This window comes from Rhea americana, unplaced genomic scaffold (assembly GCF_003343005.1).
Source record: "Rhea americana isolate MKP2758 unplaced genomic scaffold, rheAme1 scaffold_27, whole genome shotgun sequence".
In the NCBI taxonomy this organism is placed as follows: Eukaryota; Metazoa; Chordata; class Aves; order Rheiformes; family Rheidae; genus Rhea; species Rhea americana.
In genome coordinates, this window is record NW_028186390.1 from 5,380,207 (window position 1) to 5,407,505 (window position 27,299).

General features: G+C 40.4%; 1 protein-coding gene across 1 annotated transcript in view; it reads left to right on the forward strand.

Moving 5' to 3' along the window:
- Positions 1-27,299, forward strand: part of TRABD2B (TraB domain containing 2B) — a 300,543-nt gene that overhangs the window by 230,031 nt on the left and 43,213 nt on the right. Inside the window, exon 4 of the mRNA XM_085308191.1 lies at positions 19,582-19,672. Coding sequence (XP_085164317.1) covers positions 19,582-19,672 — 91 coding nt within the window. The remainder of the gene's footprint in view (positions 1-19,581; positions 19,673-27,299) is intronic.

Genomic DNA, 27,299 nt, shown 5'->3' on the forward strand with positions numbered 1-27,299 from the left:
CAGCTGGCAATTGGCTCAAGATAATGATACCATGACAGGAATGATGGCAGTACACTGTCAAAATTATTAGATTATGCATCTGCCTGCTTTATGCCAACATCAACACTGTGCTACCAGTCAACACAATGACCTTTAAAAGCTGTCCAAGGCATTTGGATGCCCAAGTCACATTGATTTGAGTAGAAAGTGAGCATCAAAATCCACCTTTTAAAATAACCTCAGGGTTTTTCAGGACTACAGGGGGATCTCTCGTTTTTTTCTGGACATACCTTGTTGCTTACTTGTGTCTCGTCAGGGCTCCACAGTGGCAGAGAAGGCTTGTCCTATGAGCCAGAGCTTCCACAAGCACTGCTGAAGGTGCCCAGATAGGTGCATCTCCAGTGCTCGGCTGTGGACCCCTAGCTCTTGTCTTTCCCAGCTGTGCCCCTCCCTGAGATTGTAGAACATGCTTGCTAATATGAGATAAAACTGTTTGAGAGCAAGTTTTGCATTGCAGTTTTCACAGGAGTTAAGAAACCCGTGTGAACTCTATTCCTTCTGCCTTTAGCTGTAGCTACAGATGTGTAGCAACACATTTCAGGACTTCAGACCTGGATGACTTAGCTAGCTACTAGGCCTCTTGGCTAACAGAGATGAGTGAATTAGGAATGTCCTTTTTTCCTTTTATTTGTATCTTACAGAGACCCAGCCTTTTTGTCTTCGTGGGTTACAGTCACTGGCCACTTGATGACTCTGCCTCCCCGGTGAAATGAAAGCGTGCATACTTCCTAGTCTCTTTTGGTAGTCTAAAATGCCACTTCAGAAACCAAGACCATAAAAGACACTTTGGGTACAGGTGAAAACACCTACTAATGTAGATATTTCTTTTCATAGTCCTTCAGAGAGATACAACCAAACCTGAAGCAACGGTTTCAGTAAGCGTCAGGGTATTTCTGCTATAGGGTTCTTATTCAGATTTAGCATCACTATTAACAGCAATAATGTGTACTAGAAAAAACAACAGTGATTTCATTCTGACAAAACTGAAGTAGCAAAGTCAATTTAATCCAAAGGGTGTTTCCCTCAAAACACTTTTGACAGAAATGATTTGATCAATCTGTTTGAGTGTTAATAATGAGAGTAGAGCAAGTATAAGGCATTGAGTGAGACTGTTTTTCATGGAAAAAAAAAGCTGTTTTCTGTTGTTGTAGTAATACTGTGAATTCCCATTACTGGTTGTTAGTGTAGTACTAAGGCAAAGTGAGAGAAAAGGGGAAGGAGAGAGACAAGAGGGATCATGTTTCATGGGCCATAAACTAGGGCACACTAAAATAATCCTCTCAGATATGGTCAACTGAATATGAATCCGTGTAATCTTGAACACACTCTGCATGAACTCAGAATTAATCATCAGAAAAAATGAACCCGTGAATACAGAGCTGGATGTCAGGAAGAATATTTTGTTCTCATGGTGAAATATTCAAGATCAACTTGCAGCATTGTCCTACAAAGAGCGTCATAAAAACTAACCCAAAAGATGTCATTATGAATTACTTGCTAGGAGCCTGACTATCCCTTGCTCACTATATTATGATGCCATGTGGCATTTATTTTCCAGAGATTAGAAAGTGCAAAGTCAATCATTAAATAAAGATCAGTTGAAAAACTGTGATGTTTTTGCCTTGATAACAGCCTTGGGCAGTCTAAGGCTGATATTTAGAAATCCTTTTAATTAATACTTCAAAAAATTTGAAAAGTGAGCTTTGCTTCTAATACCTACAGGTTTGTAGATCTGAAGTCTACAAGCGCAGAAGACGGGAGGTGTATAGTGCTCTTGCGTATTCCTCATCTTGGAAGTAGAGTTGGTTATCAGCCTTGTGGTAATAATGGGAAAGGCAGTGGTTGCAGCATCTCAGAGGTCTTCCCAAAATTCAGTCTGCAGTATATGTATCAATATACAGGCATGTAATGGGAAAGTACCTCCTTCTGGGAAACTGAGAGAGAAAGATGATTATCCTTTTTTAAAGACAGTGCAACTGAGGAACAGATTAGTTGCTTTGCTTATTGTCATTGAAGAAATCATGTGGCTGTTTCTTGGGAGAAGCAGTCCCATATCTTAACTAAAAAGAAAATACATTCAAGTAGTGATTTGATTTCATTTTATTTTCAAAAACAAGAGAAAATTTAGAGCATTACTACAGACCTGCGTTTCCCAAACCTTGGTTCATTGATACTTTGGGACCATTGTAAAGATCTCTTGACTTATCACTCTCTTTCAGGAGCCCCCATGATGTACCTCAGAAAGGAATGAGACAGAACGAAAAGTGAGACTTCTTAATGTGCCTTGGGAATTTACAACAGATCTTGAATCTCTCTAGGAATGTTTTTCTTGTTTCACTCCATTGGGAATTGGCTCTGACAAAGTAAAAAACATTTTCAGAACAAGTCCCTTTCATTTTTTTGGCCTCTCTATTGATGTTGTCACTGACCCAAAGCCTTTTGATATTTTTTTCTTTTGACGTTCTTGAGCTAATTGGCCTCAATGAAGAGTGTTTTGTTTCCTGCAGAAACTTGGCTGTGAGAAAAAGTGTGGAGGTTGGGAGAAATCTGGGACAGACCAATGCCAAAAAACTTATATAATAGCCCAGAACAGTCAGCCAAAATATAGTGCAAGAGCTTTATATGTGGAGGTCAGTGGGAGGAAAAATACTGCTGGGACTGGACACACAACTGCCAGTGGGGCAGGCAATGAATTTCTTATTTCAGTCAAGGCTGATCTGACTTTCACCCAGTGAAGGAAGCAAATAATTACTGAAGAGAGAAATAAATGTGAGGCCAAATTCCTGCAAGAATGCATAGTCTCATAATACTTAATTACATAGATCCCTGATTAGGAAGAAGGATTTTTTGCTTCCCATACATGTTCTGATCACCTCTAAATCCCTAGGCTCAGTGCTCTGGAGCTATGTCATGCATAATCCAGCTGAAAATTTGAACCATAGGTTACATAGGAGATGCTGTCTAGGCATTTTTCTGTTAATTTCAGTGGACTCCTGGTCAGACTGGACACAAAGGGAGGCTTTAAGTCTTGTAGCCAAGACAAAAGAGCTAGACCAGACATGTATGCAGCCCCGGAAGTGTGGGGCTGAATGGTCTGAGTTGAACATAGAAAGAAGCATGGTTTTCTGATGTACTTTTTTACAGCAAGAACGTCCCTTGAATTCAAGAGGATTCTTGTTATTGACTTTAGTGGGAGAGGATTAGACTCTTTACAGAGTACCCTGCCAAGAACCCATCTTGGCCCTCTTGTCCATGATCAAGCATGGAGTAGGCCTGGAGAGCCTCCAATGTGAAGAGGGCCTTAACATATAGGGAGGTTCACAGCATCATGTTCAGACTCTGTCTTTGTACATCACAGGAGAGAGGCTGAGGATTAGGATTTCGTCTGTGTTAACAGAGACGTAGGCTAAGTTTAGAGCAGTGAGAATAATTTATGTCTTGTTTTGTTGGCTGAACCAGATGATTGCAGGAAAAGTTATATTGGGTCAATGCTCAAGAAAAATGTTTTCATTTTCTCACCAAAACAAAAAGGCTGAAAGAAAATTCAGGCTGTAAGTGTTTAATTATTTAGTTTAATGTCTAAGTTTGTGTTCTTTTTGAAATGAAATATATGTATATTACATTCCAGTAAATTATTTGTAAATGATTTGAAACAAGACCATAATTTTCTTGTTTTGGAAACTGCAAAAGACAGTGCTTCAGTACTTTCAAATCTTCATCCATCCTGCTCAGCAAAGGCAATCGTGAACGGTTCTGGTTAACACCAAACTGATTTTTTTTTTTTTTTTTGCAGATAAATTATGCAATCTAAACAATCTCCACCATGTTATTACAATTGCCTGCTCCCTCACTGGCTTTCTTTCAAAGCTTGAGACTCATGCAATTACCTGTAGAACTAATACACAAGTGTGTTGGCTGAATATATGCGAAGACATAGCTGTGCCTTTACTTTAACATAATCATCTTAGACTAGGGAGAAGGAAGATGAGTCCTTAAGGAAACTTTCCTTTTTCAATAGTCAAGTCTAAATTTGTGGGAGGGAGGAGTGTCAGCTCTTTTCCAAACAAAAATTTCAATATTACCTCTTCTCCATTCTTCAAAGTGTTTTATTTGTGTTCTGTCTTTTATAATCTTTGGGCCAGTTGCAATGATGGTTTAAATCAGTGCGACTCAGCTAACACTACTTAACTTTTAACCCATAATGCTACAAGACACAGGAGCACTGACTTATCTCAAGCAAATGACTAGTTCCTCTGAAGTGAGCTGAGGCTGCTGGTATTGTTAAAGTTAAGCAGGAGTCTGTGTGTTTGTTCTGCAGTGTTCGGGTTTAAACAGTAAGGTGATGACACTTCTCTTTTGCTTTTGTTATTTCTTGGAGTAGTTCGTATTCCTTTTGGTATGTGTGGTTTAAAAGCAGTCCATCATGTTGCAGACTCTATAAACTGTGGGCTGCTTAATTTGTGTGATTCATAATAAAAGAAAAAAGAATCATCATCATTCTTGGTATTACATCCAGTTTTGTTATCCAGAGCATTGACCTTGACCAGCTAATGATAGGTATTTAATATATGTGTGTGTGTGTGTGTGTATATATAGATATAAATATTCATTATGTGAGGTCTGGGAGGTTGGGATCATACAGGGATATTGGCAGTGCCAAGTTTTGTTCGATGGTTCAGGCCTCCAGCTGTGCCAAACTCTGGGTTCTCTTAATGTACCATTAAAACAAAATCCAGGCTTTGCTTGAATGTCATCCAGCTTTATTAAGAGAAAGATCAAGCATAATCTTATTAAGCTTGTCACTCAGAAGCCATAAGAGTGCAGCCTTGGTGTGTCTTTTTGGTCCACATGTGTGAACAATTTTGCCCTGTGATATTCAAACAGGGGTTGTTATTCTTTAATGAATACTATGAATAACAGTGCTACAAATTGGAATGCAACCTTGGTGATGTGTGTGTGTGCACAAGCACTTGTCTAGAAACAGAAAGGGGGTGAAGGAATAAATTGTTTGCTTGGATTTTAACATATTCCTTAAGTGTGCGTGAACCCATATAAGCACAGTGTTTTTCAAAACCTGTTGGGTGCATTTGGAGGCTTCTAAGCTTCCATAATAACTTGCTCAACTGTTGAAAGTGACCATGCGTCAGAGTGGACAGCCATGTCTTAGAAAACCAGCAGGCTTGTTGAGTTTCAGTAGAAGTCTATTGACTGGACCAAAATTATGAAAGAGGTTTTCAGATAAATTGAGCTTTTCTTCATTGTTGCTGCTTTTCCCCAATGTTTGTGGCTTGGCAACAGGCGATAACAGTGAAAAGAATTGGTGTTTATACTGGTGTAAAACCAGAGTAATGAAGTGGTGATTCACATCAAAGATTTCTGCTTGCCCCAAACTTATATGTATGTAGAAAATCTGTATGTTTATAAATTTATACAGAAAATAGCTACATTGAAATTAGTCAGAATGTATGGCCATGTGATTGAGAACAGATCTATATGAATAGAATTCATAAATATGAATAGTAATGAATGGGATGTAGATATATATTTGATGGTTTAATAAGGAATAATTAGTAATAAAAAGAAATATTCCATAGGCATAGCATGTACTAATTAGTACTTAACGAGTGCAGCTTTCCTTGATTTTTGGTCAATTAAATTTATAAACCAAATTAGTATAAGCATGAGGATATGGAAGGTTTGATGTGACTGTTTTCATGCACAAAATAGGATCTGAATAGAAGTGAATGGAATGAGGAAGAATGATTGGAAGCATTTGCAGGAGAGAACTCACTGCTGTTAGGCTGTGATAGGTGGTATCCAGGATAGGTGACCGATGAGCTTGGGAGTGACCACTATGTGTATTCATGTAGCCCGTTTCCATCCGAGAATCTCCAGTTACTGTAGGACTGTTTTCTACTTTCTTTCCTACTACATAGCTACATTTACAGATGAGATTTACTGAGCACTCCTAGCACTGCCTCTGCCATTGCTGACCAGAAGCCTCCACTCCTTCTGCCATGGGAGTGTCCTTCTTTCCCTTTTCCCCTTTCCCTTTTCATTTTTTCTTCCTTTATTTTTAAAGAGAGAAAGAGAGAGATGAAGAAACTCCTAATACTTTTTTTTAAAAAAAAAAAAAAAAAAAAAAAAACTAGTGAGAGTGGTCTGTGGAGGTCCTTTTCTTATTTATACAAACATCTCTCAGGGTCAAAGTTCATCTGATCTGTCATACCCAGGCAGAGTTAATCCTAATTTATGACAAGTGGATGGACCAAAAAGGGTACGTTCCAGCCCAATTTTTTCTGATTCTATAGCCTTGGGCAAGTTTTACACTTCAAAAGAGACTGATCTCCAGATGGAGCTACTCTAGATCCCCTCCCACACCACATGTATCCAAGGGTCTTTCAGCACCATATTAAGCAGCGTAACTAATACATGTTGTATGTTCCTTCCGTCATTCTCTTCTCAGAGACAGAAGCCCCCGTTCTGTGGTTTTGTTTAGCTGTGTTACAGCAGGCATGAATAAACCAGTGAGCCTTGAACTTGGTGTGGAAGGTAGGAAGTGCCTCCCAACTCTTGTCTCCTGCAATATCACAGCAGTGCCACCTGAACCCGCAAGGCTTCGTGGCCTGACCCAGAGCCACAGTTTGAAAAGTTTCTGCAGATCGCTTAGGTTTGTTTCACCTGCTCACATAGAGGGTAGGACCTTGTTGTAGAGTCTCAAAGCAGTCCTCGCGACAGCCCATTTCCTACACAGGCCTGCCACGATGGTGGAAAGACATCATTCGTTATCTTAATTAAAATGCTCCAAATGCTGTTTAAGGGCAGATTTCCACTATACGACTGAGTGCAGTCCAGAGATGCCTGGATGAATTCAGAGCAAGCAAATAATTTACATATCACAAAGCTGTTTTCTGTGGAGATACTAGCTCTGGCCTTGAAAATCATGCAACTGCATTAATGCAGTATCTGAGCTATAAATGCCCTTTAAGCAGAGCCAGCTGAAAGCACATCGCAAGACTGCATGTAACAGCTTTGAGTCCAAGACCAACGGCAAGCTTGAAAATACCCCCGCTGTGCTGCACTATGTAATGAAGCTGTGCCTTAGGTGCCTTGAGTCCATGCCAGGGTGGAAAGAGAAAAGTGAGGCCAAACTGATGGGCAGGTTGGGTGCAGGAGCACCCATATCTGAGCAAGTCGGAGTCCATGAGCTCTGTGAAGGATTTTCCAGCAGAAGATGATGGAGACCACAACTCTCTTGAACGTGTGTTGCCTCCAGCTGTTCATATGGGCAGGGCTGTATGAGCCACAAGCATTGTGTTGGCCAGCTGAAAGAAAAGGCCATTCCCAGGTTTAGGTGACTTCACCTCACCTTATTCACAGCCTGATTTGTGAACTTTCTTGTGTGTTTTTCTGCTGCAACAGTGACATCCAGTGGCCAACTGGATTTTTCTAAGAAAAGTGTGAACCATCAGTGGTCTTAGAGACGTGAAGGTCTTATAGTTAGAGATTCTGGCTGAGGAGTCTAGCTTTTGGTTTTCTTGAAGAATTTCCTTTTTTAAGTTTGATAAAATGCCCTCCATTTTCTATGCAAGCAGAGCACTGGCTCAAGAAATAGGCTTGAAAGCATACAGTACTCTCTGCTTTCGCACAGTGTTTAACCTCTAATGCGTAACTGTCAGAAAGCCAGCATTTTTCTGAGGCATCACTGTGATTTTTTGCTATAGATCACTGCGTTTTTCACTTGTGAGACACTACAGTTTGGTGTTGCTGCCACAACCAAATGAATCACTAAAAATGGGCTCCTGGAAAAGATGAAAAGAACCAATATGGTCTGAAATAATTGCCTGTGAGGTCAAAAACATAAGTATCAATCAAGGATCCATACCTTGTCAAATAGAAGATTTGATTTGTTATTTTCAAGCAGAAAATGAGAGCCTATCTAGAGTCTCCTTACGCTATTCCACAGGTTTGACAGAGCTGTAGACATTGCCACCAACTTCCGTGGCATAGTTTAATCTTATACCAGAGCTAGACTATAAATTATTTAACTCTGTTAGAACCACTCCTGTGCAAACAGTAAGAACAGGGGGAACCCAATGAAATAATTAGCCATCAGGTTCCAAACAAACAGACAGTTTCGTACAGTGCAGAATGACATTGTTGACTTATCACCATAGGATATTGTGGAAGCCAAATTCATAAACAAGGCCAAAGAGGATTAGACAAATTCTGTATGGGGTGGTCCATGAGAGGCTGTTAAATACAGTGGTCTAGTTCAGGAAGTCACAGAACTTCTGATTACTAGAATGTGTGATGGTTTACTAGTGCTCTTACCACTATTTATTTCTTGCAGAAGGCTGCTGAGTGCATCCTTATCACCTACCAGGAGCCCTTGCATAAGGAAGGCAAAGACACTGCATTTCTAACTACTGACTGGGTTCTTAGAAAAGTTCAGATCCCATAAGATTAGGTCCTTGCTGGGACCCAATTTGTGTTTTCACAATTGGATGTGATATTCAGTGTGCAGAAAGCTATTTTGCTGACTGAGTTTTTCCAAGGGTTGAGACTGCTCTGAGCTGAGACTTCATCAAATCAATGCAGCCATTTTAGTAACATGTTCGCAGTTATCTTCTTTGCAGACAGCAAGCCTGGAGCAGGGAGGTATGGAAACAAGTTTTCTCTTCCTCAGCCCCAACTGCTGTCTGACTTTGGCAAGCAAATCCTTATTCATTCCAAACTAGTTCAGGATGGCTCAGGGGATTTGTGATGGGATATGAAACACTTCACTCTGAGGTTACCTGCCTAAAGCCAGCTGTTGGGACTTTAGTGTGGTTGTTGTCCTGGGAGCTGGTCAGTGGCTTACATGAAAAGAGTTGGTAACTTTGGTTTGGATGGGAGCATGTTGTCTACTTAAGTCAGTCTCCAAGCACAGTGATTGGGCATCGTGAGTAAAAAGAGAGACTGCGTTTCCTTACTGATTTCCTCGCTACTAGAGGCGTTGATGACACTCAGGAAAAAATATACGTAAAGGCAGTGCATTTCATACCAGACTATCTGCACAAAGGTGCTCTAGTGGTCCTCTATGATTGAGTAAGTCCCAGAGATGTTTCAGGTACCCTGAGAAGCCTCTTAGAGATGCTCTGTATTTTCTGAATTTTCCTCAGACTCATCTCGTCTCCTGCTGCACTGCTGGGGTGAGTTGAGTTCACAGGATTTTTTTATGTTGCCCAAGCCATTGCAGATGGTCATGTGAGGGACACAGAGACGTTTCCCCTGTTACATGACTCCAGGGAGGACACACACCTCCAGTCACACCTTATGTCACATCTTTGAATAGAAAGAGATATTCCCATCCATGTAATCCAGTAAGGAATGCACACCTTAAAAAAATAAAAGAAATAGAAATAGAAATAGAAATCCCGTCTAATAATGCTGTTCTGTAAGAGGGAAAAATGCAAACAGCCATCTACCATACAATGTCTTAGGACTGAGCAAGCCACAAAAAGTAGTTTTTACTCACAGTAAAGCCTGAGGACAAAATAACAAGCAAACATTTGCTTCAGTTCTGTCCACATGGTTTTCTGCTTACAGATATCTTGTCCTGAAAGGCTGGCCAGCTCATACTAGCAAACGCATTCTAGAAAATGAACATTTCAAATCCATAGGCTTTGGTGTTTATCTGTCAAAAGACCTTTTCCTTCAATTCAAACGTGCTTACTGTTGTCAGGAGGGGATTGAACTCATCATATTTCAAAGACACAAGGATGAGATGATAAGCTGTTGTGAATTACTCATCTACCTCCCTCTGCCCTTTAAACTTCAGTCCTTGATGTATGTTATTTCCTAAAGAATATATACTGAAAGAGTCATCCTCTGTTGGACTTTGTCTGTGTAGGAAGCTCCTCTAATGTCATGAAAAAACCTAGAGCATGAAATTACCAAATAGGCTCCACAGTCAGCCATAGTACATTGTCAGGCATCAATGAACAGAGCTCCCCAAGGCCTCCCTTGCAAACTCTAGCATAGAAAGAATGGTGGAGGATTGGGTCAGCAGAGGGAAGAATGGGGAAGAAGAATGGAGGGGTACCATGTAGTGCCCCTGGCATCTTGGTGGGCTTTTTTGCTGTGTCTGATAGATGCTGAGTCTAAAGTAACTGTTGGAACTTTCTTAGTCAATAGAGAGAGAATTGCTCAGAGGGCAAGAGCCCTGCCTAAAACAGGTAGTTTCATTGAGATAATGGAATGAGTCACTCTGTGGAGGTACCTGTCCTCTCCAACAATGACAGCAAAACTACCTAGTCCCTTAATATTTTAAATGTCTAAAGCAGAGATGAATGCTGTCTTGAGTGCTCAGCATTGCTGTAGTCTGACACAGAGGCCAAACAAGATGCTTGGGAGGTGACCTCACTTTTGTTCTTGCTTGTGTTGTTTTTCTTAATCTAAGTGAAACAGCTAGTTTAGACTTGAAGAAAGTTTGAACTTTGTGTGGAAAAAAGGCATTTTATTGGATTCTTCATCATATGCTTAGGGCAAGTCTATTCAGGAAAGTATCTAAAGACTTCCAAGGTATCATTGAAATGAGTGGGTGAGCCCGTGTGACAGTATTGTGCAGGGACATCAGCTTGGGTCTGAAACCAGAAAGCTATGCCAGTGTAGTACCAGTCCCAAACTGATAAGGTCTGGGGAGAGACTCCAGTCCCATCTCATACTGTGAAAGTTGATGTGTCTCTGAGTTGCTCACCAAACCATTTTCAGAGGTGGGCCTCCAGCATGTGATATTTGGGTGCCTCCAGATTAGCTCCATTCCCTCAACAGAAAGGTTACTCAAGGAGGTTAGGCAGAGAGGAAGAAGTGAAGGGGAAAGACATGAAGAAAGAACTGAACAGTTTTTTATTGCATTGAGAGGCAGCAGGAATCATAGAATCGTATAATCAGTAAGGTTGGAAGGGACCTCTGGAGATCATCTAGTCCAACCTCCCTGCTCAGCAGGGTCACCTAGAGCATGTTAGACAGGGTTGCGTCCAGGCGGGCCTTGAAGCCTTGAATCTCCAAAGAAGGAGATTCCACAACCTCTCTGGGCAAGAAAACAGAGTAAAGTCATGCAAACCTGTCCATCCTTCAGAAAGAGATGCTCTGTGTGTAGTATTGCACTGCAGTTCTCAGAGACACCCCAGGGAAACAAAAATCTGCACTCTACAACCCTCATGTCAGTCTGGAATAACCCCCTCAACTTTTGGCCTGTAGTCACTCCAGTCTCCACCCGGCTGCAGTATGGCTCTTCTCCAGAGCATATTCTGTAACTGCTCATGGTGGCAGGATGAGAGAGGGGATTACATGCAAGGAAGGAATGAAGGAGAGAGCCATGGGGGGATTGCTGGACGTTCAAAGTGCTGCACATTTTGGCCTTTTATGTTTTATTGCTTTGCTTCCCGTGACTATGTCCGAAAGCAGCTATGAGTCAGTTCCTCACAACTGCAGAGAATAACAACATCAAACAAGAGAGGGAAAATGATTTCTCCATCTGCCTTGGAGAAGGGGTGGCATGATGTAAGGAGGTTATGATGAAAGCCTGCTTTACAAGACCATTGCACATAGTTTGTACCGAAGAAATGCTTTTTAAGGGATACTTCGGACACAGAAATTCCTGCCAAGATAGAGAAGGAAGAAAGGCTTGTTCCCTACATCCCCAGCTCTGCTCCCCAGCTTTTTGCATAATGCTGAGATTTCAAAGTGCAAAACCATGTCCTGCAGCATAGCCAAAGCCAGCAACCCGAGGTGACAGCCTATGTTACTTTTCTAAAAGATGATGCACAGAGTTCTCAGTTTAGTCTGGACATTTTGCACTCTCCTTTCTGTGGGAGGCCTTGGTATAGTATCAACAGGCCTAGCGGCGGTCAGGTTGGTCTCTAAGGCTGCTTAGTTTCTGTGTGGTGCCACTTCACTCACTCATGAGCTTGTTTTTCAACATCCATTGTGTTTGGAGGCTGTTACTGCCCAGCAGTAACTGGGGGTTGTTACTGGCAACCCCCAGTGCTCGCATTTCTGTTGCTGTACCTTTTTAAGCTACTTTCTCTCTGGAAATCCCATTCTGCCACTCTAGATTTGAACTCAGTTTTGTTCAATGTGGTCTATTGGGAGGACACTCAGGATGGTTGATTTGGATGCATTTGTGAGGCCGATGAGCGCACTGCATCTTCTGTCCCTGGGCTTGGTGCATGTGCCAACCTGTTACATATTAACCCGAGGAGCGGGAGAGCACGGTCATCCTCTTTGCTGTTCCCAGGACCAACCTTTGGATCCCAACCAACATGAATTTTGTGTCGCTAGTAAAATCTAAGATGAAAATTTTCATTCAATTCTAACATCTTAGGCATCATGGCACAGTGCATACCACCCATCTAATCTGCTACCTGGTGTCATTTTTTACATTTAGAATATAGTTCACTGCAGAAAGCTACTAAGGGGGAGGAAAAACCTTTAGATACCTCTAGATCCAAGTTGCAAAAATGAAATTTGTGTTCAAACCCTACTTTTACCTCTTGTCAGATATAGATTCATGGCAATCCTTAGTTCTAGAGTGAGATTTTACGAAAGAAAGTGGTTTAAGAAGAAGGAGAAACAATATCTGGATCAGTAGCAGTATAAATATAAGTCACCATAAGACAAAGAGAGAAAGGGATTCCTGTTTTTAGAGAGTGATACTCATTAGTAAAGGATGGTTTGATGCAGGGATAGAAGCAGCTGTGATGCTGGATGGTGAGTAGAAGGGAAAGAGAGATTTGGAGGGTTTATCTACAAAACTGGTTCCCAATTACATATCTGGGACATCTGCCATAGCAGGAAATAGTAGTGTAAGATATCATGTTGCTCCCCCAGTAAATCCATGTGGTTGTCCTGAGACTGCTGGTTAAGAGAATGCTATAATGGAGAAATCAACAAATCCAGATCACGTTTATTGCCTGGACTTCTTCCTGCAACTTCTTAACACAGCCACCTCTTGATGTGTTCATCAGTTAGTCTCCAAAATGTTCAGTTAGACTTGTCTCAGAGTAAGAGAAACAGCATGGATTTAGAGGCAACGAGCAAAGAAATCAGTAAATATTTGCCCCTGTTGTGAACATGCAGCTCTTGGCATTTGAATTTTTGCATACTTTAATTCTTGTGAAGTCTAACTGCCATAAACACTGTGGTGGTGCCAAGAGCCTTGAAAATCAGTGTCAAGAAAGAAACAAGAATAGAGACTACTGACTCCTGATTGCAGAGCAGCCTAAGGTCTAAATGGCAACAAAACGTTATACATAACGTCTGATTCACTGTGTGGAGAATGTAAAGAATTGAGACCTCCCGACACAGTTTACATTGGCCCTTTTTATGACTAATTGTGCAGAAAATAGCTCTGCTTGTAGTGTGCATGGAAACAGTTCAGGTTTCTGCTGTGTGTCAGCTAATGGACTAGCAAGGCTTTTTTAGCGTGACTTCAAAGGCTCTAGCAATGGAGGTCCTTTGTGAGGGAATTATCTCCTGCTCTTTTGTACCCCTTTATCCCTCTAAGCTATGGAACAAAGAATTGTGAAACAAAAAGACAAAGTAATTTGTAGTAGATCTCTAGACCCAGATAAAGCACACAACATTTGCTTAGAAACATTTCTCTTGCTTCTGTCATCAAAACAAGATTGTATTTTTGTGTGTAGGAACACACAACTTCATTTAACTTTTCATGGATGCAACTTTATTCTTAGATATGCTATTGATGGGGTCATCAAGATGTCTAATATGGTAATGGAGAGTTTTAGTTTCTGTGGTCAAATATAAAATACGTGGTCGTGACTGTTAGAGTTGGCTGAGAAGTGTATTTCTTTTCCCCCAGGATATTTCACCAAGAAAGGAAGAAAATGTTTTTCTTCAGCAGTTTGTGTCTGGCGTGTGTGTGTGTGTGTGTGTGTGTGTGTGTGTGCACACTTTAAGGAAACCATGTATTTTCCAGCTCTTAATTAAAAAAAATCAAACCAAAGTGGCATATTCTTTCTCTCTTTCAGTGAAAAATGAAACTTTGGGGAGATAAGGAAATGCATTACCTACATCTGCTTTGTGTATCCAAAGCACAATTCCCAACCAAAAAGAAAAAATCAAGGATAGAAGATGTTTGATTAATATTAGCAACTATGCTCTATAATGTGTTCCTCCAGCGTCTCTAGTCTATAGATTGTCTGTCTCAGAAAAACAAGACTTGAGCTAAAGGAAGAAAGTCTTGTCTCTATCAGATTTAATGCAGAATTCCCACTGAGTGCAGAGAGCCACACCAGCCAGCTCATTGCATTTGTGTTTAAACTCTGAGATGACTCTCTGTTTAGCACTGGTTCTTGTTCTCAAGCAGATCCTGTGAGTATCTGCATATACTTAAGAGGATGAACGGACTTCATTCAGGCCTTTTCTGTTGAGTTGCATTCGGTAACTGAAAGCAAATTTAAGATACAAATATGTAGCAACCTGAGACCATTTTACTCCAGCATTGTATTTAAGAGTACATTGGACACTTGTGCTATACAGTTTGCCTTTTATCATCATGAATTTTGTATTTGCAAATGTGTAATGGACTGATGTTTTAGTATTATATTTTGCTTGCAGGAAATAGGTATTTTTTAACTTAAACTGTTAGACTTTGCAGCACATTTCCATGCCCAAGTACAGACTTTTTAAGTCCTTATCTGGAAAATCTTTCTTGTTGCTTTCTCTTCTCTTTCTATACTTGCATGGAATTCCCAAGGCAATCAATATTCTGACCTCTGGGATCCAGTTTTCATCTGCTGTCAAGGTAAATTGGGTTAAGACTGCAGCAATAGTTTATCCAGGTTCAGACTGAAGAAGGAATAATGACACAGAAGCAAAAGCATTCTTCTGTCTCTCTAATCTCTCAGCTCTGTCTCTAGATACACAAACTTTTCTTCAATTTTTTTCCCTTAAGTAATGAAAATTTCCAGGCAGAGAAACCTTAGAAAGTTATTAGCAGAAGCATATATGTGTTTGTGTGTGTGTCTGTCTATGTATGTATAATTATGTATACACAGTTACTAATTTTTATGCAGGACAGTAAATGAAACCCATTGATGTTTTGAAAAAAATCAGGCGATTATTATATATTTTTGTTTGCGTATCCTTACACATGGGCAGCCAGAGGCAAAGACTTGATGTTTTTCACAGATCTAATCCATACTAAACTTAAGTGTCTTTCAGTGTGCTTGTTAAATTGGTTTTCATTACATGGAACCTGCTATCAAAAGCACTACATGCTATCTGCTACCTTGTTGTTGGTATTTAACAAATGCTTATCTCTTATTACGTGTGACCAAGTAGGGTCATTCTATATGGGAAATTTTCTTATGGAAAATATTCTTGGGCTTTAGTACTAAAACAAATAATTATGATGATCTTAGCAGCAGAAAGCAGGCCAAGACATTTCTCCCACAAATTCTTTAACTAGAGAATTACAGCAATGACATAAGAGTGTTTTCAGGTTACAGTCTACCCACCTGAACTAGACTTCATTGGTGCCACCTTTCTCCTCAAACCTTCCTGTTCCAGCTCTCTCTCTCTCATCCTGTGAAGCTCTTTGCCACAAGATGCTCTGAGTGCTGCATGTGTCTGTGGGTCCAGCAGGAGACTGGACGTGTTTAAGGTAGAGAAAGCCACAGACCAGAGAATGAGCTGGTACCACATCCAGCTTATTTGTTCTGCCAAGAGTGGTGAGGCAAGAACGGGTGAGAAGTATCACATACACTTACTGTGTTTTTACATTTTTCTCTAGGCATTCACCTCTATATTGAGCTGTTTGGACTTCTGGTCAAACCAAGTATGTCTGCTCTTACATTCTTCTGTTCCTCACCCTCTGCTCTGCTCCATCTTTTGTCTTGGCTGCTCCTCCATCTGCCTGGGTAGCTACCACAGTTTGGAGGCATCAGTGCTGGTCAGAAAGGGCTGAAGAGGCTGTTGATAGTAGCATCAAGTGCTAGTTTTGACATGAATTTTTTCAGTTTTGCTATCACAGAGCTAAAGCATGATTTCAAGTTGCTTGTATTATTCACAAAGAGATGATGAATTGGCCACAATAGGGTTTCTGTGAGATAAAATAAAAGCTGGATAGAAAAACAAACACAGTATGAGAATTTTGACTGAGAAGAAGATGACTAGAAAGATAGAGTGAGTCAGTATAGAAGTCCTGCAGTTCAGTAAAAAAAATATATTAACAGGAGAAGCTGAAGGTGAGAAGGACGATGGTTTACCAGGTGTATATGGGATAATGCAAATAGGAAAATTTTATGCTGAGTCTGAACATAAAGCTTTGCAAAGACCTGTCAATGCAGTTTCCTGATTTTTTAAAGCTTCAGGCTGTGTTGTATGTATGTGGAATAGAGAATTATTTGGAGGTCTGCTTTAAGTTGTTTCTTTTTATGTATTTGTTTGTTTCTCTTAGTTGAACTGGGCATTGAAAACACTTTAATACATGTTGAATTGTGGACCTGAAATGAAATCAGCTGTTTTACATTCAAATTTTTAATGAAGATTTTCATTTATTCAGAGTTATGGGGTCTTTTTGCAAAAATGGGAAGAGATATTTTACTATTCCTTCATGTTAGGAAAGGCAAAATCGAAGAAATAAGTTTTGAGTTTGGAGCAAAGGGTAAGGAATTTGTGATATGGGAATTCAGTCTGTAATCTCAGAAAAGGTCCTGGGAATGTTCTCTGTCCTGCCCAGATTTATATTACCTCAGCAGGAACTTCCTCTTTTCCTCCATAATTTCAGTCCAATTTCAACACAATGTCCCAAATACTTGGAGAACAGTTCCCAAGTGAATGGTATGGCAGAGGACTGAACGTCTCAGGATAATTTACCATGTGAAAAACACATATCTTATCATGTTTACATTTGTGGTTTGACTCCATCTCAGTTCAGTAATGAACTGCATTTGAAACCGATGACTGCTTTATCAAGAAATCTCTTGTTGGACAGGTGTCCATGAGATAAATATTGTTATCACTAACATATACCTGTGCCAGTTCTGAAGTGTTTTAGTTTTGATATTTTGGGTTTGCTGTAGGGCAGAAAGCAAAGTTCTCTGTGCATCCAGAAAAGAGGTGGAAAACATGCTAGACAGTTCATGTTTTCCTCTGCATTCATGCACAGCAGAAGATACCAAGCCAGCAAATTAGCAGCTTTGATCAAGGGCTCGGCACAGAGAGCAAGAGTGGGAAGGCCTGAAGCTTATCACGTTTTGGGACTCTCGGGGCTTTACTGAGAAGCTGACATTGCTTTCAGTCCATTCATTTTGTGGATGAGAATTCGAAGTTGTTGCTTAGTTACTTTATTCTGTCTTTAAAGCACTTAAAATTGGATTCTTTTTTACCATCATGATGTCAGAGATTTGCTGGATTCAGGACAATTATTTCCATTAAGAAAACTCTTGGCATTTAAGACTTTAGTTAAGGGAAACTGGACCATTGAAACACGGACACAGAAACATCTTTGACCTTGACACCTTTGACCTTGACTCCACAACATCACTTTGCCAATGGCAGAATCGGGGCCTTTGTTTGCCTTGGCCACTACATTAAAAACCAGGATATGACCAAATCCAGTTAATCACTCACAAATGTCTTGTTGCTTGAATCTCTGAGTGTGTGTAACACATTTTTGGGACTGCTCTCCGCTCCTTTGGCTTTTGTTATAAGCAAGTTAGTCAGGGGAAAATCAAATTTTGAGTTTTCTTAAAAGGAAGTGGAGGAATCCTGGAACATGTTAGGGCCCTGCAAATGTATGTTTAATCATTTAAAGAAAAGTCTTTTGGCTAAAAGCTCTTACCAGTGCTTGCAAGTTACAGTAAAAGCCATACAACTACATCATTCTCACGACTGATACGAATTAGCGCCCTTGTTGGCAATGTAAGCAAAAAGACCCAGGCTTAAGGAAAACTGGTGACTGAATTACCCTCAAATTCATAGTGACTGTCTTTGTGCAGTATAGGTAATGTGCCATAGGGCTGATTCTACTCACAGTTACTTATACAATGGTATGAATAGAGAGAGGCTCGGGCATGTCCTGTTGGCTTTGTTTTTTTCTAGGAAAAGCATTTGGTTCTGTTATGGTGTGGCATTTGGTTCTGTTATGAAGCCAGGCATCTACAAGCATCTCCTGCAAGCATGTGCGCTGGGTTTTTCGCAGATGCAAGTTCTCCAAGCAGCAGGTTTAAAACAAATTAAAGGAGCGTATTTTTACACACAGCATATGGTGAAACACTCTGTCACAATATGTTACAGAGACAAAAAGTACGTGGAGGCAGAGAATTAAGCACATTCATGATGAATCTACTCAGAGCTGGCAGTTAGACATGAAGGCCTGCATATAAATGAGGGTCATCTAGCCATTCAGAGCTAGAAGCTAAGAGGGCATGATGGAGGAGGATCATTTTGTCCTTTCCCAGTTTGATTCGTGTATATATTTATATACATTTAACATTCACCGTGGGCCACACTTAGTTAGAGGTTTCTGGGCCATGCGGACCTTTGACCTGACCTAATAGTGGAGTTCCTGTGTTCTTACTTTATATCTCTAACATACCCTGAAAACAATGTGGAACTCTGACAATAAGTTTAAAGCTTTGAAGGGATTACACTGCCTTGTTGAGTCTATATCCAAAGACCTTTGAGGATTCCCATTGACTCCAGTAGGATTTGCTTCAGACCTCTAGTGTGTAGGATTCCCTTAAGTAAACTCTTTCAAGGCCCATACATGTTACAGTACTTACTCGGCTCTTTGTTACTTCTATGAATAGGAATAAGACCTTTACACTTTTAGCAAAGTGCCTTGATTTACAGGATTAAATCTTTACGTTTGGGGAGAGAGGAAGTTACCATCCCAGCTCTTCCCAACCTTGCAGTGCAGGTGGCTGAATGGTTGATGGAGCGGTTGGTGAACCACTGCCATTTGTAGGCGGATATTTTAGATAGATAAGCACTGAGTTGCAGGTAAAGCAGCTTCAGAGCTACTTCATAAGCAGATGTTTGTGAATGATGATGGGCAGGGTGGACATCTGGGGCTGTAAGTTGTTCCAATATATGAGTCAAAGCCCTAGCAGTCTTTTTTTCACCGCTGCAGTCTAATACCCATGTAAGAAGTTCATTTGCTGCAGTGGAAGACAATCTTAGTAATTTGGAGACTCCTGTACAATAAAGTATCGTTAAAAAAAATAATCTAGGCTTTATTTTATCTACCTAGTCCCTTGACCATGTGAGGGGAGGGAGAGGAATATGAGATGAAAGGAGCCCATATCAGGCTGTATGCTGGCTACTCTCTTGCCCACTGCCAAAGGCTGCAGTGAGCTAAGCTGTGAATAGTTGAGTCTGAACTCCAGCAAACTGCATGTTGTGACTTTCCTGCTTTTTGAGATAGTCTAGCTTCTGGTCTTGTCTCCCAAGCCTGCAAAGGGACGAAAATCAAATGAATGAGAGGAGCAGTTTAATTGACAGTGCTATTTTCTACCTGTATTTTAGGTCACTTCCTGGGTAACAACACTGTGATTGATGTACTGAGACAAGCAGGATTTGAAGTGGAGCACACCCCTCCTGGACAACCAATTGGAAAGTAAGCAGCTCCCCACATATTAAGACACTTCTTATCTCCTTTTCTCTTTTCTCTTCCTCTTTCTATGGCTAAGCAAGATACAGTGTTAACAGAGGAAGATGGTGAGGCCATGAGGTATCTCCCTTCCCATCCAAGCTCCAGATAAAAATGCACTGTAAAGCATCCATAGAGTATGTCTGGAAACAAGTGGATCCTCACTGGCTGTTCTTGCACATGTGAATGTTATCCATGTCACAGCTACTTAACTGTACTACATGAGAAACACCACAGACTTTCTTCTAAGAACGTCTTGTTCTGGCTCATTGCCTCTCTGTGGGGATTTAAGTTGCCTCTGCCTTGCAGGGTAGTAGAGTGCCACCAGCCTTATTTTTCATACCTTTGCATGCCAGGCTGCTCTTCTTCAGGTAGGATTTTAGCTTTACCCAAAAGACTTTTCTTGGCCATTAGGTGAGGTCTCTGACTACCTAAGGTTTAAAGGTATCCTAGAAAATAAAACAGGCAGGGTTAGTTGAAAGACCATCTAGCCTGTGCAAAGTTAACCTTTCCCCTGCATTCTGCAGATAAAAATTGGCTGATTGCTCCATCATAGAATTGCTATCCTCATTAGGCATACATGTGAGCAGCATGCTCATGTCCCTGGTGAGGCACATTTGACATGATCCAAATATGAGGTGAGTTTTAATATGGAGGATTACTTGCAGGACTAGTAGACCATGTCTGGAAGAGCTATATTTAATATAGTTTGAAAATCTGGCTGATTTAATGTTTTTTGTGAAAAGCCTTCAGTGATTCATATAGAATGTAATAGGCTCAATTGTACATAAGTATCTTTGACAGAGAGTTTATCCTAAATGCTTCTTGGAGTGTGTTGAGCAATAAAAGTGCAGTCTTAGATAACAATGGGGGAAAGAGGAAGAAAAAACCATCAGAAGCAAGGAAGAGTATAAATCCAGATGAGGTTAAAGAAACCCTTGTGGCAGAGGGAGAGAAGTCAGCATGGCACAAGGAAGAGCAGTAAGCACTATCACTGGCTGGAGCTGGAAAATGTTGGCTGAAATTAACAAAAATGCCTTTGTATCCATGTGTCTAAAAATGCAGCAAAGCAGAAGAAAAATCAGCAAACAATACCAAAACAATTGAGGCATACATTTCATGGATTTCTGACGAACTTTCCTTTCAAGGAGACAGACACTTTCCACAGCAATTTTCATTTAGTTGAAAGTATTATCTTACTATGAAAAATGTTTCAACTGGAAATTGTGGAACTATTAATTTATTGACTGTTCAAGTCCTTGAGCAGAGAGAAATACACAGTATTGTGAGAGATGGCCAAAAATAGTCTCTACTGTGCATGATCTTGAGTTATGTCTGTACACATTATCATAGACTGAGGTAACGTGAAACAGGAAACCTGAAACAATTGTACCCATTAATGTTGACCTGTTTGTGATGGGCACGGGTGTTTGTGTTTGGGCACCTCTGTGTATGTATGTCTCCATCCTTGCAGTAGTGCCACTTGTTCATACAGTCATTCCTAAAATTGTCAGTCTCTAGGGTAGATGTAATTGATGGCAGATGAGCTTGGATTGCTGGCTAGAACTGCACATATATCCTCCATGGAATTATCCTACACATGGCAGCTTCTGTACCCAGATCCAGATCACTGTGTGTAGCAGGTGAGCCCCTTAGTCTGGACTGGTACCCTAACTCCAGTGGGATCTGTCCTGGACAGTGAGCAAATGAAACTTTATTAAAGGGTGATCTGATGCACATTAATATTGGACCAAGTTGAGGGAAGGCATGTGGTTGTTTCCCATAAAGATTAAATGCTCTGCTGATGAACTTGTAAGTGTTCGTATGGCCTGCTGATACAGACAGATCAGTCAGTCTTAGATGAGGTGTCACTCAACGTCTTAAAGAATACAGAAAGATAAATGACATTTTGAAGAAATTCAGAATTGTTACTAAATTGCATTACTCAAGGCACAGAAAAAATAGAAGGTTTTAGAAAGTTGAATTTCAATTCAAATATATGCCCAAGAAAGGTCTTGCCACCTTTTTAAAAAAAAAAAAAAAAAAAAAAGTCTCCCAGGCAGGAACTTCAGAGATTGTGTTTTCGTTGTCCTGCTGCTGGGGCTATAGACATCAGAAGTGATCAGTCTTGGCTCCCACTAGAAAAGAGGAAGCTGCTGCAAACTATGCTTTCTCTCTTATTTTCGAATAACCTGTATTTGATGCTTTCTGGACAAGCTGTAAAGGACACGTTTGTTCAGTGTACTCAAACACAGTTTTGACAAAGATTGGCAGCACATTCCAAGGGGGTGGCTGGTTAATTTTTGAATGATTCGGGGGTTATATTGTTGTTATTAGAAGAGTTTAAGGAACCTTGCCTTTTTGTCTACACTTTGTTTGTTTGTTTGTTTGTTTTGCTCTCCTCTTTCCTTTTTAATTGATGAAATGAAAACATAGACAGAAGGGACACCAAGAGGAACCCAGCAGAGGTAGTGGCTATACTAAACATGTGTACCTAGAATAAAAAAATAAAAGCTCAGAATGGATTTTGAGCTGCTTCCAAGACTAAATTTTTATGTATCACAGAGATAGTTTTTGTCTTGATACCTATAGAGCTATACATGATATAACAGGTCTTTCTCTCCTCTGTTTGCATCCAAAAGAGACTTTTCTGATTTACTTTAAGATAAGTTGTATAAGGGAGTCAAGCCCATTGCGTTCCATTCTGGCATAGACAATTGAAAAATTGGATGGTGTTCAGGGAAGATCAGCTGAACTCTAATTTAGAGAGTAGTGGGGGTGGATAGCACATGGAGAAAATACAATGGTTGGGAAAAACTGAAGCAGCTGCATGGTTGTATTTTGGCCAAGGGAATTCTGAAAAGGATTATTGTGTGTGGAGTGTGCCCAGAAGGACTAGAAGGAACAACTTGAGGCGACACGTAGGAACTCTTAGAGGTATATATAACATAATGAAACTAAGAATGGTTTTGGCTGAATACCAATGATTTCTGGACAGTAAGTTGCTGGACAATCTTTCTCAGGTTAAGTCCATCATTTAAAATGATGGAAGTAAACTCAGCAAAACACTAATGCTACGTCCTACTTACTAGCAATGATACCTTTGCAAAAGAGCAAACACTATTTCTCTTTAGTATCTCTGCTCCTAGAATAGTATAATTATTATTGCTTTATTAGTCAGTAATAATGAAACAGTCGTATCAGTATGTTCATAAATAGGTCGAGTAGTCTGGTATCATTTCACTTAGGCTCTGCCTTCCATTTCCATTTCAGAAAGGACAAGAGAACACCTTTTTAGGGAAGAAAAAAAAATGCTAGTACTGTTCTGTGTATCAGAAAAAAGATTTGAGAAGAATTAAACAGGACAAAGATCAAAGTTGTTTAGACTGTTAGTTACGTACTGTCTGGGTAAAGCCAGAAGATTACTGGCTTTCTGTGTCCAAAATGCTGAGCCCAGGTTGTGAAATGGCTCCTTTTTAAGTTGACAGAAAAGAATGCCTAGAGTTTCAGATTTCTGTCATCTAGCGACAAACACAACTTTTGAGCCAAGCTCTTCTTTTTTTTAAGATGCCAGAGGAAAGTAAAGTGATGGAATAAATGGAATTTTCATCTAACAACAAAAAAGTAAGATTATATTTTTGAGGGAAAGGGGGTAATTATAATTTATTTTAAATCAGGAAAGAAGACTGAAGCCTTTAGTTTTTGAAAAGAAAGGCTGGAGATTCCAGATCTTTCACTGAAAGCACTAAAATACTGATGTTTCCCAGCTCTCCACTCACCTGAGGTTTAGGCCGTCTTACCATCCTGGCTGTCTGAGTTTCTTTACTGACCAGGTACTTTGCCATCCAGGCAGCTGGCTAAGAAACCTTGGCAGGAACCCAGGCAAGAAACCCTAAGAGTCCAGAAAGCCAGGTATCATGGACAGCAAAGAAGAACCAGTTAATGAGCAAATTTGGAAATTTAGAAATTTTTTTAGATTTCTAGGAAAGCAGATTGAGAAACCTGGGGAATTTGATGAGCTGGGCAAGAAGGAAGCAGGAAAGAGGGGCAGCCCATCTGTCGTGCTCTGATCTGGGAACCCCCTGGATCTTGCTGGTTGCCCAGTAGAGTGACTGCCAGACATTTAGCAGGACAGCCAGCTTTGCAGTCCAGGAAGTGTGAGAGCAGAGTGCCCCGCGTGCAGCTGGGAAGCCCAGGGTCTTTGGACATCAGAAGGAATTTGGCGAACTGTTGAGTGACTCATAAGGTTTTGATGGCTCCAGAATCAAAGATCTATCAAGGAAAAATTCATATGTATGACATTTAGCTGCTGTGGAGCTGTTTGCAAGCCCTCACCTGCTGGTTTTCCAAAATCACCTAACCCCTGTTGATCTGCCTGGTTGCCTAGTGCTGATCTGAAACTTTTTCTAAGAATTCACTAATATGCTAGTGAAAATAGGTTATTTAAAGCTTGATCCCTTTCTGTAAAAGAAATTCTATCATACTTAGAGTGCAGAACAATGCTGTAAACACTTGAGAACTTATCCTCACATTGGCTTCATTTGTTTATTTTGTAGCCTGAGGGAAAGTGTCCTGAATCTGCTTGCCTGGAAACGTTCAGCAGCATTCAGATTTTCTTGTTATTTTGCCGACTCCCTTTGTGGTCCACAAACGCACACACTGGAAAACGAATGGCTGGATCAGTATCTCATTACTTTACCCTAAGATAAAAATGGCATTTTTTCCCCCTGCTTCTGCCAATTGGCTGTCCCTGCCCCTCTCTTTCTTCAGAAAGCAGGGCTCTGTGCTTGGGGTGGGGCAAGAATAAGAGGTAGGAGAAAGTTTCACCTCAGATGGATTCCTGTGATTTGAGTAGATAAAAGGCCACAGCTGCTTCAGATTTAATTGGAAACAGCTGAATTGCAAGATCAATTCAGGAAGCACCTGTGTCCAATGATGACTCTATTGTTACTGAGTTCTCAGAATCAGCTCTGACCTTCTGCCATGTGCCAAGCCTTGATATACTGCACACAGTTTTCTAGGCCAGAAAAACACACAGCAATGGTCATTTCCATCAGACTGCTCTTTCAGATATTACGCTCAATGCTACCTTCTTGCAGAATGGGAGAATCGAGGGTAGGCTTTTATTTCTGCCCATGTAAGAGTTTATTGTAAACTCTCAGAACTCTACTGCAGAAATTAATTACCCGTGCTCCTTAACTGAGTTGAACTTAACTGGCCTAGTCAAAGTAATGAGCCTTTGCTGTTTTTCTCCTCCTTTCTGCAGCAAAGAGTTTGCTCTTTGTCCTTTTAAAACAGCATCCTACAGGTGTGACCCTTGCTCCTCTGCATCAGCAGTGTCTCTTAGTGGAGTTTTCTTTGCTCCTCCAGAAATGCTTTCTTGTTCCCCATAGGGTGAAAGTACACCCAGTCCACACGGTGATGCAGCGTTTCCTCTCCATCAGGATCCATGACCTTCAGTGTAGGTGGTGTGCACAGTTGGTTGGAAAAAAATGATGTAATTTTATTCCTCAGTTCCAAGTTGGTAAAAATAAAATTTGACAGATTCCATCCCAGAAACGTGTGGATACGATCAAAGCCTTCAGGAATCAGCAATCAGCTGCTGTGTTCCTTGGGGTACCAAAATGACTCAACTTCCTGGTGCCAGCCTGGCACCACTATTCTACTCTCATACTTCCTTGACTGCTTAGCTGTTAGTGTTTGGGACTCACCTGGAGGAATGTTAGAATTGTAGGGAAATCTGTAAAATGCTGTTTAGAAAAGGGTAAAAAGATTATGAGAGATGTGACTCATTGAGAACAACAGAGCTAATTGAGACAGAGGAAGAGCTGGTGAGATGTTAGCCCATCCTGGATCACATCTCTTCTGAGACAGGGCAATTTTGCATGCATTTTTTCTCTGTGGGTGAAATAATTTTCCTGTTGGGATGCTGCAGTTCTTCCTAATCCTATTTTAAACATATGGATCTCTTACTTGATCTGAGCCTGAAATCATGCTCCCTTCACTAGCTCCATTGCTCTCAGAAGAGAAGCAAACCTATAATTTAGGCTTTTTCTCTGACAGTGTAATTTGCAGTATAAGGCATATAGGGATTAAATAGGGTTCATCTGCATGCATTGGCAAATTTACTGCCTCATCTAACATTGGAGAATATAATTACTTAATGCTTAAAATATTTAGTCATGAAAATGTGCACATTACATTTGCAAAGGATTCCCATGTGCCTTTAAAATATCTTCCTTTGTGATTTAATTGCTTTTGTATCTATAATTATTTTTCAGACACAAAGCATAGTAATGATTGGGGGGAAAGAAATCAAAGAAAAACTTCAAGACATGGTAGAGAAGCAAAGTTAACTTCTGAGTTCTGAGCCATGGAAACTTAATTATCCTGTCACTTCCTGAGCAACACATTTCTAAGGGCCAGTGTGTCTGCATGTTCTTTAAGCCACCTTTAAAAACTGAATGACATTTGAAAGAGTAGAATTTAGCAACTTATTACAAAAAATTCCATGAAAGACCAGAATGATTTATGGTGTTAGTGAAAGAATACAGAAGTGAACTTCTCAGAGATTTTATTTGAATGGTTTTTCCAATGGGACGTTCACTTTTCTCTATAATCAGATTTTATCTTTTGTTGCATATTCCATATGATTCTGTTCCTCTGGAACTTGTGGGGGTGGTGGGTAGGGAGGGAGACCACTGGGGATCTTGAGTTTGGTTCTTTTTGCCCAAAGGCAGTTTCTTTACTGAACTGTCCTGAGGTGGTCCTAAAGTTCCTAGGTCTTTAGCAGCTCATCAGTTTTAAGAGATCTGGATCTCATACTTTGTAAACCAGCTAATAGTCAACTTACAGAGCATTGGAAACTTCAAAGTATCAAAGCTAATTGTTATTTTGATTATTTTATAGCCACATTTTGGAATTTCAGTTTCCACAGGGGAAGTTGATTTTTCATCTTGTTCCTGCTTCCAGGCAACTTTAATACAGATCTTTTCACCTTAAGTCAGTAGTATAAGACTAAAATTCTGGTCCATTACTAGAAATAAAGTTAATCCAAACTGTCAGTCAAAAGCAAGGTTTCATCAGTGCCAGTATCTTCTAGAGCATGGTTGTCATGAGATTGTTGCTGAAAAGGAACTGAATAGTTGAATCACTGGTTTAGTCCCTTGTCTTTGGTTGCAAGAAGCCATGAGAGAATCAGTTGGAAACTGAGACTATGTTTACATAGTTATGTGGACACAGTGGAAAATGAGTGGCTTTTCCAGAGAAGGGTTCGTGGGTGTCTTTTCCCCATGTTGTGGGGAAAAGCCTGCTCAACTTGCTTGCAATAGACATCTGGCTAGTTTTAGATGACTGACGATTTTATGAGCTAAATTCTTCTCCTGTTTGAAGACCTTTGGCCCCAGATTCAAGTCAGAATATGCTGTTAGGCTCCCTTAACCCCGAGGAAAAATTGTTCTGTCCTCTCTCCCGCATTATATTGAAACAGTCAGATTGTGTGAATTTTCTGTTTGTATATTCAGCCTGCGCTAGTCCTGCGGATTGATGGCCTCCTTCCCAATTGATATCAATCTGGGCTGAGGTACAGCTGCAC